Raw genomic sequence first — 19,233 nt, 5'->3', positions numbered from 1 at the left:
AGGACTTGGGCATCCGGGCAGCCCAACCCCCTCCTGGTTGGACTCAGGCATCCCGTGGGTCCCAGCCTCCACCCAAGGGCCCGGAGAACCCCCCAGGTGTGTCTCAGATTCCCTTGGCAAGGGTGGACTCAGGGGTCCAGGCAGATTCTCCACAGCCCCTACCCAGGTGGACCCTGGTGTCCAGACCTCTCCCAGTGAGTCCCAACCCCCTTCCCCGACCGGCCAGACCTGGGTGTCCACCCACCCCCCCCGGGTTTGGATCCACCCCCATCCGGGTGCTGATGTGGCTGGATCAAAACCACCAAGCCCTCAGTTACCCATTAACCAGTGGTGCCACCATAAAGGGATGACCCCCTCCCCTGGACCCCTCTGTCCTCGGCCCCCTCCAGCTGCAGCCATGGGGACTCCGGCGCTGCCCCTCATCGTCGGCCTCCTGCTGCTGCACACGGCTCCCATCTGTACCCAAATGTGAGTCACTGGGATCCCCCTACCACCCATGGGACCCTCCTCCCTGTCCCAGGATCCCCTATGACACCCCCCTCTACCTTTGGACCCTCCCTCCCTTCTGGAACACCCTCTACCTTGGGATTCACCCCAGGATCCCTTGTACACCCATGGGAAGCCCCACCTTCCCTGGGATCCCTGCACCCTGAGATCTCCCCACCCGTAGGATCCACCCGGCTGGGACCCTCTTCCCAACTCAAACTCCCTGGCCCCTCATTGCCCCAGGTCAGGACTTCCTCCCCTTCAAAGGAGATCCCATAGCAAGGACCCCCCCAGAACTAAGACTCTTCTGTCAGGGACACCCTGCCAGGGTCCCCCAGCCTACCCAGGACCCGCTGACCAGAACCTCCACCCTAGATGGAAGCTGCTTTTCTAGGACCTCCCCCAGAGGTGCTACTGGACAGTAATGAGGAGGAAGTCGGGGGTGCATTAGGGGATTTGAGGTCGCTTCAGGCCCATAGGCAGACTAGGAGGTCCCCAGGGTGCTGGGAGGGACAGATCAGGATATCCCTAGGTGCTGTGGAGGCACATTTTGGGGATGTTCTGGATGCTGTGAGGTCCCCAGGGTTCTGGGGGAGCTCTGTGGCAGTTGTTGTTTTGGTGACTTGTGTCCCCAGGGTGACAATGGTGACACCAGCAATGCTGCGACTGGAGACGGAGGAGCAGGTGGTGCTGGAGGCGCCGGGGTTGACTGCCCCTGCTGAGGCCACTATCCTGGTGCAGGACTTTCCCCTCAAGCGTCAAGTGCTCTACCAGATCCGCATGCAACTGAGCTCTGACAAGGGCATGTTGGCCAACGGCACCATCAAGGTACGTCACCACCCCTGTGTCAGCTCCCTGCAGAGGGTCACTGTCCTCTCCTGCCCCTGGAAGGGTGCCCGAGGCTCAAGCCTGTCCACACGACTGGTGGGAGCTAGCAGGGGTTGGTCACCCCGGTGGTCCTTGAGGATGGTCACCTCGGGGTGCTTGGGGACTGCCACCACCACAGTCCTCAGCCGCACTGCCTGGGTCTGCGTGCCTGTCCCCTGCCCGGTCCCTGTGCTCTGTCGCTGCAGGTGTCGGCCAAGGCTCTGCCACAGGCAGCAGGGAAGCAATTTGTCTCCGTGACGGCGCGGGTGGCCGGCATGACCCTGGAGAAGGTGCTGTTGGTGTCACTCCAGAGTGGCCACATCTTCCTGCAGACGGACAAGCCCATCTACACCCCTGGCTCCATTGGTGTGTCCTCGGGGCTCTGGGTGTCACCACGACACGTTGAGCTGGGTCACATCCATGGCACCTTGGGGTCTTGGGGGCATCTTGGGGTGCTGGGTCCTCTTCACAGCACCTTGGTGTGACAGGGTCCAAGCAGCATTTCAGGATGTCCCCGTGATGTCCCCATTGGGGTCCAGCACCCATATCCGAATGTCCTCAGGCCATCCCTGCTCACCTTGTCTCTCTTGTCCCTTCCTAGTGCTCTGCCGCTTCTTCGCTCTGGGCCACCTCATGGAGCCAGTGCCCAAGACAATCATTGTGGAGATCAAGGTGAGTGCCCTTTGGGACAGGGGCCCGTGGGGACACAGCCACCCACACCACCATCCCCAACCACTCCGTGTCCCTTCAGACTCCCGACAATGTCATCATCAAGCAAGTGCCTGTGTCCTCGCCGATGAAGACGGGCATCTTCTCCCTCAACCACAATCTGCCTGAGATTGTCAGGTGGGTGCCACCCTCCAGGGTGGCCCAGGGCCATGGATGGCCCTGGGCTTGTTCCCTGACCTTATCCCCTGCCTCTTCCAGCATGGGAACATGGACAATATCAGCCAAATTCGAAGACTCACCAGGACGGGTCTTCAGCACCCAATTCGAAGTCAAGGAGTATGGTAAGGTGGGGTGGGAGGTCCCCAGACACCAAGGTCCTCCGTGCCTGTCCCAGATGCTTGGGTCCATTGAGCATCCACCCCACAGTGCTGCCAAGCTTTGAGGTGGTCTTGGACCCGAAGGAGAAATTCCTCTACATTGATCAGAAGGAGGATTTCAAAGTGTCCATCACAGCCAGGTGAGATGGGGACCCCAAAACTGCTCATTTTGGGGGTCAGAGACCCCATGGGCAATGCTGTGGGGTAACGTTCATGCACTGCTCCTGTACAAAGTCCCCAGGGGTGAGGGGGTGGCACAAATGCAAGGGGACAAGTTTGATGGGGATGGGGTGTGAGGGTGATGGAAGTGCCAGGGTGTGATGGGATGACAGACTGACATGGGCACATTGAGTGACAGGAAAAGGATGATGGGGACGTGGAGCAATGGGGATGACAGGGTTGCCTGACAAGAGCTTGTGGGAACATGGGATGACAGTGATGTGGCTGTAATGGGGTTGTGGGGACAGGGGTGATGGGGACAGTGGTGACTTGCCCACAGATATCTGTACGGGAAGCGCCTGCAGGGCACGGCCTTTGCCCTCTTTGGCGTCATGGTGGACGATGAGAAGAGGAGCATCCCCCAGTCCCTGCAGCGCATCCAGGTGACTTTGTCCTTGTCCCCATTCCTCTTCCAGTCCCCTGCTGAGTTCTGTCCTTGCTGAGCCCTGTCATGTTCATCCCTTTCTCACACTGAGCTCCGCTATTGCATGTCCCCGTCCCTATCCCTTGTCCCCATCTGGATCCCCGTGACTGTGCCCAGTCCCGCTAACTCCATGACGCAGGTGATCAACGGGGACGGAGAAGCCACGCTGTCCATGGCCACACTGCGGCAGCGTTTCGCCAACCCGCAGGAGCTGGTGGGACATTCACTCTACATCTCCGTCACTGTAATCACTGAGTCAGGTGTGCAGGGGGGACTTGGGGATACGGGGGACTTGGGGGCAATAGGGACAGCGAGGACACGTGAGACCATGAACTGTGTGTCTCTGTCACAGTCTTTGACGGGTTGGGTAGTTGGGAGACGCTTGAGAACACGTGGGGATGTGGAGGATAGGGACACATGGGGTTGGGGACAGCAAAGGAGGGGGAGATGTGAGGTGGGGACAGCAGGAATGAGGATATCTGGGTTTGGGGGCATCTGGGGCCACCCAAGGTCAGATGGAGTTTTCTCTGTGAGGGGACTGGGAGCCCTGTCCCAGCACTGGGTGACTTGGCCATTCCCGTGGCTTCTGCAGGCAGTGACATGGTGGAGGCCCAGCGCAGCGGCATCCGCATTGTGACATCCCCATACACCATCCACTTCACCCACACCCCCAAGTACTTCAAGCCAGGGATGCCCTTCAACCTTATGGTAATGGTGTCTGGGGACAGTGGTGGCGCTGGGGTCCCCAACATTGGATGGGGAAGTTGCAGGCGTGGAGACCTGGGGATCAGAATTTGTCCCTGTGCTGTATGGCTGTGTCACCTGGAGAGGTCCTGGGGATTGTGGTCTGTCCTTATGTCACCTGCATGGCATCAGGCGACCTGTCTCTCGTGCCACGTCCCCATGTAATGTCCTTGTGTCACGCCGCATCCCCCACAGGTTTACGTCACTAATCCAGATGAGTCCCCAGCTCCGCGTGTCGCCGTCAAGGCTGATGGCTTTCAAGGTCTTGCCTCCACCCAGCGTGATGGTGTAGCCAGACTGGTCCTCAACATGCCAGGCAACAAGGATGCTGTCTCCATCACCGTGAGTGGGGACGGGTACTGGGGCGGCCTCGGAACTGGAGTGGCCAAGGTGGCTGGAGACAGGGGTGGGTGAAGCGACCTGGGGGCTGAGGTTGCTGAGACAACTGAAGTGGCTGAGGTGTCCAGAGTGACCAAGAACCACGCACCATCGACCAAGGACCAAAACAGCAGGATAGGGGGACCAGAATGGCCTAGACATCTATGGTGGCCAAGTGTCGGGGCCGTCCCTGTCACCATTGACCGAGGACTGGTCGTGGAGACCATGACAGCCAAGACCTTTATGGTGGCTGAGACCTCCATGTTGACCACGTGCCACTGTCCCCTGCATTGCAGGTGCGGACAGACCAGCCGGGGCTGCCTCTGGACCGCCAGGCCTCACGACAGATGACTGCCGAGGCTTACCGCAGCCAGGGCAGGTCTGGCAACCTCCTCCACCTCGCTGTGGGGGCCACTGAGCTGAGCCCTGGTGACAACCTTCCTGTGAACTTCCACGTCAAGTGCAAGAGCAACGCCGTGTGTGACTCCATCCCATACTTCACCTACCTGGTGAGCAGGCCTGGCCTCTGCCAACCAGCTGCTCCCCATCTTGGGGAGCTGCATGTCCAGACGCCCACCAGCCCGGCCTTTCCTTGCCCACCACAGATCATGAGCAAGGGACGCATCATCCATGTGGGGAGACAGCGACACGAGGCTGGGCAGAGCCTGGTCACCATGTCGCTGCCCGTGACGACTGAGCTCATCCCCTCCTTCCGCATTGTGGCCTACTACTACGTGCTGCCCAATGAAATCGTTGCTGACTCCGTCTGGATTGACGTCAAGGACACTTGCATGGGCACTGTGAGTGTGTCTCTGCTCTCACAGAGGTTGAGGGACTTGGATGTGGCTTGAGGGACGCTTGGGGTGGCCCTTGAGGAGGTTGGGGGAGCCCTTGGAAGGGCTTGGGAGGTCCTTGAGGGGCTCGGGTGGCACACAATGAAGCTTGGGTGTCACTTGTGTGGTTTGGATAGTCCGTAAAGGGCTTGGGCACGTCCCCCTCCGCCACCATGTCCCCAGCAGCTGGTGGTGAAGGGAGCGACGGAGGATGACAACCGGGAGCATGAACCGGGGACACCCATGCGGCTGCACATCGAGGGTGACCATAATGCCCATGTGGGGTTAGTGGCTGTGGACAAGGGGGTCTTTGTCCTCAGCAAGAAGAACAAGCTCACCCAGACTAAGGTGTGTTCTTGGGTCCCCGTCTCCCCTGTCCCTGTTCCTACTGGTGGCCGTGGCTGTCACTGTTGTCCCCTGTCGGTCACAGGTTTGGGACACAGTGGAGAAGAGTGACATTGGCTGCACCCCAGGCAGTGGGAAGGACAACGTGGGAGTCTTTGCTGATGCTGGCCTCAGCCTGGTCACCACTGTGAAGATCACCACGCCACAGCGAGCAGGTAGGAGACGTGCTGGGGACTGGGTCAACCTGAGGTGATGCCTCGGGGGTGGAGACGTGGCACTTCAAGGACAGTGTGTGATATCTCAGGGATGGGGAATGTGTACCCTGAGCTTTGGGCTGTGACAGCTGCCTTCAAGGAGAAGCCTCGGGTTTGGGGCTTTGATAACGTGGGATCCTGACCTGTGTCTTCTCTGTCCCCAGAGATCCAGTGTCCTCAGCCCACGAAACGCAAGCGCCGCTCCTTGCAGCTCATTGAGTACAAAGGCACCAAAGGTAGGTGTCTCTGGGAGTGTTCCACATCCCCAAGACTGTCAAAATGTCCCATGTTCCCGAGGGCTCTCGGGGCAGGCACTTTTGGACGGGGTGTCAGTCGAGCACGTTGGTTCTGGCAGCGGCTGAGTACACAGACAAGGTGCTGCGCAAGTGTTGTGAGGATGGCATGAAAGAAAACCCCATGGGCCACAGCTGTGAGCATCGGACCAACTACATCCAGGACGGAGAAGCCTGTGTCCGGGCCTTCCTTGACTGCTGCAACTACATCAAGGGCATCCGTGACCAGAAGCAACGCCAGCTCCACCTCGAGCTGGCTCGAAGCAAGTGCTGGGCAATGGTGGGGTGATGGCACAATTGGTGGTTGGGTGAAGTTCAAGTGAACCTCAGGGACTGCTTGTGCAATCCTTGGATAATGCTTGGGGGAATTTTGGGCAACCCTTGGGGGAAAGTTGGGTGAATCCTAGACGATGCTTTGGCAAAACAAGGGTGGTGTGTGGGTGATGCTGGGGTGACCCTGGCTCCATCCAGGGGCCGGGGCCCTGAGGCCACGATCGAGAGGAATGCCGCCATCCCCAGGCGAGGTGGACGATGGCTTTCTGGATGATGAGGGCATCACCTCACGGAGCCTCTTCCCGGAGAGCTGGCTGTGGCAGGTGGAGACGCTGACAGAGCCGCCCAATAAGCTGGGGTGAGCCCTATGCCCTTGTCCCATGACCTGTCTGCTCCATGGCTCGACTTGGGGCTTGTTACCTTGTTCCTGTACAGCTCTGGACACCAGTTATGATCCTCCCCAAGGTCCAGACAAGGGCCACCTTTGACCCCCTGATGCTGTCTCCGGACCAGCTATGACACCTTGGTGCAGCCCAGGGGTCATCTACACCCCTCCTCCATATCTAACTTGGGGAATCTCCCACTCCGGCTCGGTGGCTGGTTACACAGTCCAAGCCTGGCTTGTGGCTGGTTACGACCCCTTTGATCATTCTCATCCTCTCCAGAATCTCCACCAAGACTCTTCCTGTGTACCTGAAGGACTCCATCACCACATGGGAGGTCCTGGCTGTCAGTCTCTCACAGACCAAGGGTACGTGATGAAGTTTCCTTGGGGCTGAAGGACTGCATGCCACTGGAGAGGTGCCCCAAACTTTGGGGAGATCACCTAAAGCTTAATAGTAGTCCTTGCAACTTGAGAGAGAGCCCCCAAGCCTTGGGAGGATTCCATGGGGCTTGAGAGATCTCTGATAGTCGTGGGGACGTCCCTGGGGTGTGAGGAGCCCCACATGCCCATAAGCCTGACCCTTATGTCTGTGGGGGCCACCCTGCAGGGCTGTGTGTGGCTGACCCCTACGAGATCACAGTGATGAAGACTTTCTTCATCGACTTGCGCCTGCCCTACTCTGTGGTGAGGAACGAGCAGGTGGAGATCCGTGCCATCCTCTACAATTACTGGACGCAAGACATCACGGTTGGCAGGGGACCCATGCCTGGGCTTCCAGCGGGGTGGGATATCTGTGGCCACCTGAAGCCCGTGGCCAACATCTCTGTGCCCTGCAGGTGCGCGTGGAGCTGATGCACAACCCAGCCCTGTGCAGCGCCTCCACCTCCAAGTCACGTTACCAACAGATCCTCAACCTGAAAGCCCAGTCGTCATGGGCTGTGCCCTTTGTCATTGTGCCCTTGCAACTGGGGCTACATGACATCGAGGTGAAAGCAGCTGTCCGAGGCAAGTTTGTGGCTGATGGTGTCAAGAAGAAGCTCAAAGTTGTGGTGAGTGGCTGTTGCCGCTCATGGCATCTCTACCACATGTTGCTACCTCCATCCCTGAGATGTCCCGAGCACGATACCCCAGTGACATCCCTGTCTCCACGTTAATCCTGGTGTTAGTACCCAGGGATGAAGGATCCTCCTGCCCACAAGATGCTCAAGGGTGGTCTCCTGGGGCTCTCCCAGTTTTTCTCATGACCTGGGGGTTGCTGGTTTACACTGGGACTCCTGGACAACCCAGGGTGGTTGAGAAGGGGGGTACCCAAAACCTTTTATCACTGGAGTCTCATCTCTGCAGCCTGAAGGGATGAGGTTGGAGAAGACGGTGAAAATAGTCGAGTTGGACCCAAAGACGAAGGGAATCAGTGAGTGGCCCTAGCTGGTCTTTGGGGTTGTGTCAGCTGCATGGGAAGGATCTGGGACATCTTAGAGGACAAGGGGAATCCTGCTGTGGGTGTGGGATGTTTTGGGGCATGAAGGATCTACTCCCACAGATAGGACAGGGATGTCTTAGAGGAACAAGGGCTGTCCCACTGTGGAGGTGGGGCATTTCAAGGAATTAAGAATGCCCTGCCGTGGGTCTGAGGCATCCTCAAGGATAAGGGACATCCTAGCGTGGAGCCTAGGGCATCTCCAGGGAGAAGGGATGTGCTGGTATGGCCCTGGAACGTCTTGAGGGATGAGAGACATTCTGCTTCAGATATGGGGCAGGGCTGAGTGACCTCAAAGTGGAGGGAACATGAAGGATTTGGAGTCACCCATTTCCCTCCTGGCCTCCCTGCTCTGCAGATGGTGTACAGGAAGAGAAGGTGAAGGCAGCAGACCTCTCTGACATTGTCCCAAACACCGAGTCGGAGACCAAAGTCAGCATCCAAGGTGAGAGCACGGAAAGGGACCACATGTGAGGATGAACTAGGAGGGAGCAGGACACTCCTGGCCTGACATGTCCTCTTCTTCTGCTCCAGGCAACCCTGTGTCCATCATGGTGGAGAAAGCCATTGATGGGGACAAGCTGAAGCACCTCATTGTGACACCAGCGGGCTGCGGGGAACAGAACATGATTGGGATGACACCCACTGTCATTGCCATCCACTACCTGGACAGCACGTTGCAGTGGGAGAGCCTCGGCTTTGACCGCCGCGCTGAGGCCATTGACTTGATTAAAAAGGGTAGGAGCAAGGGCAGGAGCATCCCATAGTTTCCTCTTTTGGGTTGCAAAATGTCCCCATCATCCGAGGTGCTGAAGAAATCTGCGTCTCTGACAGAAATGTGATTTGAGTGGATTTGTAGAGCTACTGGTTTGCACTAGGATGCACTGTGGAGCGGGCTGGTGGCTCAGAGCTACCTCATCTTGGCTGGGTGCTCCTTGCATTGGCCAACATTTGGAGGACGTTGTTGGCCTGAAGCCACTCCCAGGTGCTCCTAGTGTTTGCCAACCACAACCTCTTCACCAGGTTACACCCAGCAACTTGCTTTCCGAAAAGATGACAGCTCCTATGCCGCCTTCAAGGATCGCCCGTCAAGCACCTGGTGAGTGTCACGCTGCCACCGCATGAGTCTTGGTGACGAGGCTGGATGTGGTGTGAAGGTCCTCCTGTCTCCAGGTTGACAGCCTACGTGGTCAAAGTCTTTGCCATGGCCATCAAACTGGTAGACATTGAGCCAGAGGTGGTTTGTGGTGCTGTGAAGTGGCTCATCCTGGAGAAGCAGAAACCAGACGGAGTTTTCCAAGAAGATGCTCCCGTCATACATAAGGAGATGGTGGTATGAGGGGGTATCCAAACCCCGTCCCTGGCCAAAGCCCTCTTGTCTTGAGATGGGCCTTTGGACTATGTTGAGTGACGGATGGACAGAGCTTGCTGCGAAAGCTATGATCCTGAGGTTTTTTTTCCCTTCACTTTATCCCACAGGGAGGCTACCAAGGTGCTGAGCCTGAGGTGTCACTGACGGCCTTTGTCGCTATCGCGCTGCATGAGGCCCAAGAGGTCTGCAAGAAGCATGTCAACGTGAGTGGCGCAATCCCCAGCCCTCCACAGGGAGAAGGGGAACAACTGCCACCTGTCACAGAGGAGGACACTGCTTCAAGGCAAGGTGTCCAACCCTTAGAGCAGCAATCTTACCATCCTTTCTACCTAGAACTTGGACGGGAGCATCTCCAAAGCCACTGACTACCTTTCCCGGAGGTACCAATCGCTGGCCCGACCCTACACGGTGGCCCTGACCTCCTACGCCTTGGCCCTGACAGGGAAACTCAAGAGCGAGAAAGTTCTCATGAAGTTTTCCAAAGGTAACGTCTCACGGGGAGGGGAACACAACTGGGGTGGAGTGGGGGTGGGAGAGTTACTTATGGGTTATTTTATGGGGAAAGAAATCATCCCTTGAGGGTGTTGAGGGACCAATCTCACCATAGAGGGCAAAAGCTGGGAGGAACGTGACGCCCGTACCTACAACATCGAGGGCACGTCCTACGCGTTGCTGGCCTTGCTGCAAATGGAGAAGTGGGAGCTGACGGGGCCAGTGGCCCGCTGGCTTGCCCAGCAGAACTACTTTGGTGGTGGCTATGGATCCACTCAGGTGGGCTATGGACACACTCTGTCCTGACCCTCATTGCTATAGGGAAGGAGGATGGGAAGATAGGATTTGAGGGTGTTGTTGGGGATTGAGGGGTCACTTTGTGGCACTGAGGACTCCCATGGGACCCCTCAGGGCTCAAGGGTCACCTCAGGTCTCTTGAGACCCCTAAGGCCACGGTACGTGCTTGGGCAACACCCCTGGTCCCAGGGAATCTCAAGAGCTTTGGGAAACCCAAAGGGCCTGCTCCCTGGGAGACACCCTAGACCCTGGGGACACCTCCAGACCCCAAGAACCCTCGGGGACCCACCCTGTCCCTGGGAGATACCTCTGCTCCATAAGACACTCAAGAAGTGATATCAGGTGGCCCCAGGTCTTGTAAGTCACCCTGGGCTCAGGGCCACCTTGGGAGGCTTTGCAGGGGGTGCTCCATACAGTGTCCCCAAACCCTAGTGACACGGGTGTCACCTGCAGGCCACCATCCTGGTATTCCAAGCATTGGCCCAGTACCAGCTGGCATTTCAGCGGGAGCTCGAGCTCAACCTGGACGTGTCGGTGCTGCTGCCGCGCCGTGCCAACGCCAACACCTTCCGTATTGAGAACCGCAACGCCCTGGTGGCACGCTCGGCCGAGGTACCGGCGCCCTGCCGGCGCTGTTGCTGCTGGGGCTGTGGGAATGTGGCGCCGCTCGCCCTGCTGCTGCTGCTGCTGCTGTCCCCAGGTTGTCCCTGTCCCCTCAGTGTCTACTTGTGTCTCGGGACAGTCTCGTCCCCTTGCTGTGGCCTTGGGTGTCCCTGTGTCCTTCCAAGGCTTGGGATGTCCCTGCCATGTCCCTCTGTATCTCAGGCTGATCTTGTCCCCCTCCCTTGCTGTGACTTGGAATGTCCTTGTCCCCTTTATGTCCTCTGATTTCCCTGTCCCCTCCATGTCCTTCGATGTCTCTATCCTCTTTGTGTCTTGCAATGTTGTTGTCCCTTCCATGTCCCAGGGTGTCCCTGTGCCGCCTTACACTCCCTCTGTGTTCCAGCATGCCTCCATGGCCCAGGATGCCCATCCCTTCCATGTCCCTCCCAGGAGATGTCGCTGTCCCTTCCCAACGTCCCCTCTTCCCCACAGACCAAATTCAACGAGGACTTCACTGTGAAAGCAGAGGGTGTGGGCAAGGCAACGATGACGGTGGTAACCGTCTACAACGCCAAGGTCCCTGACAAGGAGAACAAGTGTGACAGTTTCGACCTGCGGGTGCAGGTAGAGGACGTCAAGACAGGTGAACCCTCCCCCTGTCCTCTGTGTGTACCCTCGATGTTCTCTTTGGTGCCCCACACGTCCCCTCCTTGACCCCACGTGCGCCCACAGGCAAGGAACAGGACGGTGTCCTCCGCTCTGTGAAGATCACCATCTGCGCCAGGTAGGAGAGACTGGGAACACTGAGGGCGTTGGGGACGCTGGAGGTGGGGAGGTGAACGGGGATACCGGGGACTGGAATATCAAGAAAAAGGATGGGGATGTTGGGGAGAAACAGGACTCAGCCTCCCCTTGACACCCATCAGGATCCTTGGGGCCAGGGACACCGGGGAGGAGACTGCTGGGGACAACAGGGCAGTTGTGGACAGGCAGGTGCCCTCAGTCCTGTCCCCACAGGTTCCTGGGTGACGTGAGTGCCACCATGTCCATCCTTGATGTCTCCATGCTCACGGGCTTCTCGCCTGACCTCCAAGACCTGAAGAGGGTGAGCGCAGGGATGTGAGGACACACGCGAGAGATGTAGGGCCTCGCATTTTTGTGTCCCCTGGTGTCCCCACAAGCCCCTCAGTGTCCCCATATTCCCTTGTGCCACTGCATCCCTGTGTACTCACCCTTCCCTCCGTGACCATGTGTCTCCTGCTGTCGCCAACCTTGCATCCCCGGTGTCCCCTTGTGTCCCCACCTCTCTGCAAGTCCCCTGCCCCCTGCTGTGCCACGTGGCCAGCTTCACTGTGTCCCTGCCTGCCCCTGTGCCCTTGCGTCCCTGTATCCTTGTGCCATCGCATGTCCTGTGTGCTCCATGTCACCGCATCCCTGTCCCTAGCTCACAGATGGGGTGGACAGGTACATCTCCAAGTTTGAGATTGACCAAGCACTGTCGGACCGCAGCAACCTCGTCATCTACCTTGACAAGGTGAGGATGCAGAGGGATGTGGGAGGTGTGAAGGACATGGGGACGAGGATGGGCATAGGATGGCACTGGGGACAGGAGTGGGGACAGGACTGGGGTAGGATGAGGATGCAGGTGCGATTGGGGACATTCACTGGGACTGGAACAGGGACAGAGATGTGAATTAAAGTTGGGTACACGAACAAGGCCAGAAGTGGGGACAGGAAAAGGGTCTCGGGTGGATCCAGGTCACAGATTGAGAAAGCATGAGGATGTGACTGGACTAAGGGTCAGGCTGAGGTTTGGGGTGCTGACTCCTCAGCCCAGCTGATTGCCATCCCCATGTTCTTCTGTCCCTGTCCCCAGATCTCACACAAGGCCGAGGAGTGTTTCTCCTTCAAGGCCCACCAGCGATTCCAGGTGGGCTTGATCCAGCCTGCGGCCGTCACCGTCTACAGTTACTACAAGATTGGTGCGTCCTGTGTCCCTTTGTGTCACCCTCAGTCTTCTCCATCCCCACACTCTCCTCTGAACCTCCAGCTTCCACAAAATCCCCTCTGCATCCCTTCCTGTCCTTTTATCCTTCCATGTCCCTGCTGATCTTTTCCCCATGTCCCTGTGTCCCTCTATGTCTCCATGTATCCCCCTGCTCACCCTCCATGTCTCCACTCTGTCCCTCTCTCTTCCACTGGTCCTTTCCCTTTGTGTCTCCTGCCGCTGTCTCGTGTCCCCTCACGTCCCCGTGTTCCTGCAGACGACCGCTGCACCCGTTTCTACCATCCGGACAAGGACAGTGGGAAACTGAGCAAGATCTGCCATGGGGATGTGTGCCGCTGCGCCGAAGGTGACATGGGGACACAGGGACAGGCTGGGTCAACACCCCTACCACGATGGGACACATCATGGACAAGATGGGCTGTGTTGTGACTGTGGTGGGGACACATCCCGTGCACGATGGGCTATGTCACTACCACAGTAGACCCTGTCATGGTCATGTCTCCTCAGAAAACTGTTTCATGCGGCACAAGCAAGATGTCCCGGTCACCGTCAACCAGCGCATCGAGCGTGCCTGCGAGCCGGGAGTTGACTATGGTGGGATGTGGGGGTGTGTGGGACGTGGGGTCATGGAAGGATGATGAGGAAGATGAGGCCAGGGAGGGAACTGAGGCATATAGAGGGGACATATAGATGGGGACATGAAGGACTGTAAAAGAACATGAGGGGCACAGAGAAACAGGAGTGGAATGGACGGGGGACATGGAGGGACAAGAAGGAGTGGTAGAGATGCAGAGGGACGTGGGAAGGAAAGGGGAGGAAACAGAGGGTCCCCCCCCATGTGCTGAGGGGCCACCCTGAGGTGGGGGTGCCATCCAGGAATGGGCATGACATGGTGACATACTCCTCCCCAGTGTACAAGGTGAAGCTGGTGGCAATGGAAGAGTCTCCATCCCATGACAACTACATCATGACCATCCTCTCTGTCATCAAGATGGGTACGAGCATCCCAGGGCTGGGGGACAAGGCCACCCTAAAGAACGTGGAGGGATGGGTCACCTAAGGCTGGAGACAGCCAGGGTTCGGTGTCACTAGGGTGGCTTGGGAGCCTGCAAGTGTCTTGGTATCACCCCTCGGTGCCGGGGGCACCGGTTGGGAAGAGACACCGAGGTGAGTTAGTGTCACCTAAGGGTGCTGGAGACACCCATGAGGACCGGTGGTGTTACCCAGGGCAGGTGGAGACACCAATAGTGATGGGGTAAGCTGGACAGAACCAGCGTCAGCCCTGGCTGATGACAGCCAGGGAGGCGATGCCATGAAGGATGCCTGCAGCTCCCTGGGGGTTGAGAGTCCCCGTTGCAGGACACAGCAACGTGGTCATCCCTTTCGTGTTGGCGGGGGGTGGCGACACACCCCCTGTGTCTTCTCTCCTTGGCCAGGCACCGATGAGGACCCCGCAGAGAGCAACCGGACCTTTGTGAGTCACCGTCAGTGCCGAGATGCTCTGAAGCTCCAGATTGGCCAGGACTACTTGGTCTGGGGGCTGGCCACGGACCTGTGGGCCACGGGCAGCCGGTAGGGACGTGGGGAACACAGGAACCTGGGACACCTGGGAACAGGAGTAGATGGGTGATAGGGACACAGGAATGCATGGCCATGCTGATAATGACACACAAATATGCAGGCACATCCTCCTCCACCAAAGCCCGAGGTTCTCGAGTGTCTCACACAGGGCTATGCACTCCATTGTCCTTCCCTGTATCCCCCTCCAGGGCTTCCACTCCCTTATGACCCCATGCCCCCTCTGTCCCCTCCAGCTTCTCCTACATCATCGGCAAGGACACGTGGCTGGAGATGTGGCCCTCGGAGGTGGCGTGCCAGGAGCCCGACCTTCAGCCCCTCTGCCAGGACTTCATTGAGTTTGCCGAAGCCATGACTATGTTTGGGTGTCCATCCTGAGCGCGTGCACCTGGCACCCGTGGGTGCCTCCCACCCTGCCCTCCCTTGCTGTTCCCCTTTCCTTCTTTTTTGGATTAAGAAAAGTCCTTTCTGACAACTTGGCTCTGGATCTGTGTGGTTAGGGTGGCAGGAGAAGGTAGGGATAGCAACAGGCCACAGGGACAGTGCAGGGGACAACGGGATTGTGAGACCTTCATAGTGGTTGTGGGGGACAAGGGGCTGTTGGGTATCTATAGAGGATGATAGGACACTGTAGGGGATGATGTAGATCTGGGCAGGATCCTGTAAGGCGCTGGCTGCCGGGTGCTGTACCGGGGCTCAGCCGTCGGCACCCGCTGCCGGCTGCTGTGGCCAGCGGTTTCCTGCCTCCCCTGCGAGGCCTCAGCTGGGCAGCACTTTCCGCTGCCTTATCTGGTATCTGCAGCTATGCACACAGTGCGTGGGGTCAAGGGCAAACTTGGGGAGGCGGGGAGGGTGGGGATCAGGGGCTGTTTGAAGGGGGAGGCAGAGCCAAACTAGCCCTTTCTCGTGAGAGAGTGGAGATTCTCTGGTGCCTGTTATGAGGCTGTGCCACCTCTCCCTTGTCCCTGCTCCATTGGGGTTGGGAGAGGGTATGAATCCAAGATCTGGGTGGCAATTGAGCCACAGATCTGTGCTTCCCATCCATGCCAGGCCCCCTCCTGTGGGAGCCCAGGTGTGCGGGTCCCTGCCACTCCTGGGTTTTAGAGGAGTGGGGTGCTTTTTTGGGGAGCAATTCAGGCCATTTTGAAACAAGGGAAATCATAAATAACTCTATTGAATAATAAATAAAGCAGATAATTTAAAAAGGGAGAGGAGTCCCCCCCAGGCCGGCTGGGGAAAAGAGACTGGGCAGCTGGGACCCCAGGTCTCCAAAACAGAGACCCAGTCCCTGGGTGTCCTCAAGTGTCTAGCACTGGAGTCCTCTAATGGACATCATGGGGGCCCCCAAGGTCCCTTGATGTCCCCACATCTCCGAGCACGTGGTCTCCAGTCTCAACTACTCAAGCAGAGGGGTCTGTGATGTCCCTCAATGTCCCATATCTTCAGGGACTGAGGTCTCCAAGGTCTCCTGATGTCCCCCAGCCTCCAAGCAGTTGGTGCACTAGCCCCAGGTCTCCAGCCACAGGCTTCTGCAGTGTCCCTTGATGTCCTCAAATCTCTGGGCGTGGGGGTCTTTGGACCGGAATCGTCAGCCAGAGAGATCAGCAGGACATCCCCAACTTCCAACCAGGAGGGTGACCAATCTCAAACCCTACCGGTTGTCCCCCTCGCCACGCCACGTGTCACCCCCCAGCGATACGCAGCAGCCCCACAAAGTTGCCCTCCCGCTCATCCTGTGACAGCTGCCACCCATCGCCAGCCACGTCCCCGACCATCTCCAGGCTGAGGATGTCCCCAGGCTGGAGCTGCCCGACAGCTTGGGTCAAACCAGAACGAGCCAGGTCAGGTCCCGCATCATCCGGCAGCGTCAATGGCACGGTGAGCAATGGGCGCGGTGAACTGGTGCGCGAGAGCTGTAGGGCGATGGTGCCATGGGGACAAGAGGAGGCCGTGCAGGTGAGGGTAAATTGGCCGTAGAGGAGGTAGAGGCCGCCCGCTGTCACCTGCAGCTTCCCGGCTGTCATCTGCACGTCACCGCTGAGGAAGACGCCATTGATGCCTTCCTCATAGCGCCAGCCAGGTCCCGACAACGAACCTGGGGAGAGATAGAGGAGACAAGATGGTGAGTGATCCTGGCCGGTGACACTGCAGGGACAAAAGATGTTCCATGACACCCTGGGGACCACAGGGACAGAGGATGCTCCATGACACCCTGGGAACTGCAGGTATGGAGGGAGATGCTCCGTTGGTGCCTCAGGGACCACAGGGATGGAAGATGCTCCGTGACGCCCCGGGAACCACAGGTACGGAGGGAGGATGCTCCATGACACTCCAGGCACCACAGGGACGGAGGATGCTCCGTGACATGCTGGGGACACTCCATGACGCCCCGGGTACTGTGGCTGCCCTGTGCCACCCCCGGATGCTCCAGGCCCGGGGATGACGTTTCCTCTCCGAGGGCGGAAGGAGGAACCCGTGCGACCATTTTCGAGATGACTGGGCGAGCTGAGGACTCCTCCCCCACCTCCCATAACCCCCTCTGCTCCCTTCCCTGGAGCCCCTCACCATGACTTTGAGCCTGGGAGACTTACCAGCACTCAGCAGCACATGGGCAGCTGTGGCAGCCTGTTAAGGAGAGGAGGGAGAGTGTCAGTGGGTGGGGAGGACCTGAAAGTCCTGGACCCCATGTATGTCATCCCTCCTCTCTGTGAAAGAGAAGTTGGGTGTTGCATCGGGATAGGGGGACTTTCCAGCACCCTGATGGGTATTTTGGGGGGTCCCCAGGGGATGGGGTGAGCCCTGGACCACACAGACACCTGGACAGCACCAGGATATGAAACCTGGATGCATACAGAGACACCCAGAAGGATGGGAGTGGGGGTGGACAGAGACGGGACAGACACCCAAAGGGACAGGTACCAGGATGGACAGGTGGACACTCGGATGGACAGACGCCCAGAAGAACACTTGGACAGACTGACAGACCACTGGGCAAACAGATGGACACCTGGATGGATGGACGCCTGCACTGCCACCAGGACACCCAAAACAGTGAACAGCTGGACAGACAGACAGGTACACAGACATCTGGATGGATGGACAGACAGATGAGTGGACACCTAGAAAGACAGACATGTGGACCAATGGGCACCCAGACAGATGGACAGACCCCTGGGCAGGAAGAATACCTGGACAGACACCTGGACAGAAATCCAGACGCATACCCTGACAGACAGATGGACAGCTGGACAGCCAGGTAGACACACATATGGGTGGCCAACCAGGTGAGCATCTGGACAGATGAACAGTCAGTCTGATAACTGGGACATCCAGACAGGTGCAGACTCGAGCAGAGGGACACCTGGATGTGTGGACACCTAGACAGAGAGACAGATGGAAACCTGGGCAAACAGAAGATGGACACCCAGATGGACACCTCGATGGGCAGACAGACAACTGGAAATCTAGATGCACACTCAGACAGACACTGAGCAGGGATGAACACAGATAAAAATGGTCACAGACAGATGGACAAGTGGCTAACCAGACCGATGGACACCTGGACATACAGACAAGTGAGCAGACAGAAACACAGACAACTGGACAGACCCCCTGCCCCGGTGAGCACACTCATCCTCCCCAGATGGACACCTGGACAGACAGAAAGACACCAGGACAGATGGACATCTGGACAAACAGACACCTGGGCAGATGAACACCTGGGCACATGGACAGATGAAGAGGTGGACAGATAGGTACCTGGAAAATTGGACAGATGGATGCTTGGACAACTGAACAGCCGGACGGATAGACAGAGCCCCTCGCTCTCCCCCCGTTCTCACCTGTGGCGGGGTGCCCCCCCGTAGCATCCCCAGCAGAGCGGTGGCAGCAGCGGCGGCTCCGAGAGCGGCGGCTCCGAGGGCGGCGAGAAGCGGCAGGAGCCGGGAACGGCTCCGGGAGCGGTTCCGGCAGCGGCAGGGAGGCAGCGGGAGGGTCTCGGGGTCGGCGAGCCGTGGCATCGCGGCGAAGACCGTGCGGCGGAGCCGCCTTATAGAGGGATCGTGTGGGGCGGGGGGACCGGGGAGGGAGCAGGCGGGGACCGGGGAGGGGACTACGACTCCGGGATGGGAAGGGAGACACTAAAAAGGGACAGAAGAGGGGATGGGGACGGACCAGGGAGCCTGGGAGGGACTATGGAGGCACCGAGGAGGGACCGGAGGTGGGGACACACCGGCGCCGGGGGTGGGGACAGACCGGGGAGGAACCGGCGGTACTGGGGGCGGGGGGAGCCCGAGGTAGCCCAGGAGAGAGGGGAGTGTGTGGAGAGGTCTCTCCCGGCGGTGGCGTCACCGTGGAGGGGAAGCGTCCCGTGTCCCAACCCCTCCCACGGGGATTTCGCCTCCCTCCCGCCGTGACGGAGCCCTGGAGTTTCCTTCCACGGAGCCCAGCCGGAATTTCTGCGCCCGGCAGCCGGGGCCGGGAAGGGTTTTGTGGCGGGTGGGAGGGTGCAGATTCCTGGACGCCCCGGTGCAAAGCTCTGCCCGCTCGTGTCACGAGCACCCGTGTGTGCGCGGGCCCTGGGAGGGAGACACTGCCCCGCAGCCCCCCACGGAAGAGCCCCCCCCCCCCCCAAGAGACACGCCCACCCCTTCCCCCGAAAGAAACTTCCCAAGCGAGATTCCCCCACGGGAGACCACCTCAGCTCAAGCGAGACACCCTCTTCCCCCCACGTGAAACTCGCCATGGGAGACCCTCACCCACCCCGTGAACACGCGTGGGAGATCACCTTAGACACGCCTGCCACCATGTGAGACCTCCAACTCCCCTGCTATGAGAGACCCCCTACAAGTGAGACCTCC

The 19,233-nt window shown here is 58.7% G+C and overlaps 2 protein-coding genes across 5 annotated transcripts; one reads left to right on the top strand and one right to left on the bottom strand.

The window, feature by feature from the left end:
- The first annotated feature begins 35 nt into the window (after positions 1–35).
- C3 (complement C3) lies at positions 36–14,849 on the top strand. Of its 4 annotated transcripts, XM_062015345.1 has the most exons (41): positions 36–194; positions 345–468; positions 1,122–1,314; positions 1,560–1,719; positions 1,955–2,025; positions 2,105–2,199; positions 2,281–2,363; positions 2,449–2,539; positions 2,899–3,001; positions 3,182–3,302; positions 3,635–3,750; positions 3,982–4,128; positions 4,461–4,673; positions 4,770–4,964; positions 5,181–5,345; positions 5,428–5,557; positions 5,761–5,832; positions 5,952–6,152; positions 6,361–6,520; positions 6,828–6,913; positions 7,155–7,294; positions 7,384–7,596; positions 7,892–7,958; positions 8,383–8,469; positions 8,559–8,762; positions 9,048–9,123; positions 9,198–9,357; positions 9,504–9,599; positions 9,730–9,880; positions 10,004–10,167; positions 10,639–10,797; positions 11,281–11,431; positions 11,521–11,572; positions 11,806–11,893; positions 12,233–12,322; positions 12,665–12,770; positions 13,053–13,142; positions 13,304–13,390; positions 13,708–13,791; positions 14,233–14,368; positions 14,611–14,849. In XM_062015345.1, the coding sequence occupies exons 2-41, from the start codon at positions 347–349 to the stop codon at positions 14,750–14,752; spliced, it is 5,067 nt and encodes a 1,688-aa protein (XP_061871329.1). In that variant the 5' UTR covers positions 36–194; positions 345–346; the 3' UTR covers positions 14,753–14,849. The 4 variants fall into 4 exon arrangements, with proteins under 4 accessions (XP_061871329.1, XP_061871333.1, XP_061871330.1 ...); XM_062015349.1 differs by lacking the exon at positions 36–194 and having other exon boundaries at positions 301–468; positions 5,184–5,345; positions 6,409–6,520; XM_062015346.1 differs by lacking the exon at positions 36–194 and having other exon boundaries at positions 301–468; positions 5,184–5,345.
- A 679-nt stretch (positions 14,850–15,528) lies between these two features.
- LOC133628003 (uncharacterized) lies at positions 15,529–18,575 on the bottom strand. Its single transcript, XM_062015679.1, has 3 exons — positions 18,217–18,575; positions 16,966–16,999; positions 15,529–16,469 (listed from the first exon to the last, which is right to left on the bottom strand). The coding sequence occupies exons 1-3, from the start codon at positions 18,391–18,393 to the stop codon at positions 16,057–16,059; spliced, it is 624 nt and encodes a 207-aa protein (XP_061871663.1). The 5' UTR covers positions 18,394–18,575; the 3' UTR covers positions 15,529–16,056.
- Between the last annotated feature and the right edge of the window lie 658 nt (positions 18,576–19,233).

The sequence above is a fragment of the Colius striatus genome, chromosome 26, assembly GCF_028858725.1.
Source record: "Colius striatus isolate bColStr4 chromosome 26, bColStr4.1.hap1, whole genome shotgun sequence".
Taxonomy (NCBI): Eukaryota; Metazoa; Chordata; class Aves; order Coliiformes; family Coliidae; genus Colius; species Colius striatus.
The sequence above is the reverse complement of the archived record's forward strand: the minus strand, read 5'-3'. Positions and strand labels throughout refer to the sequence as shown.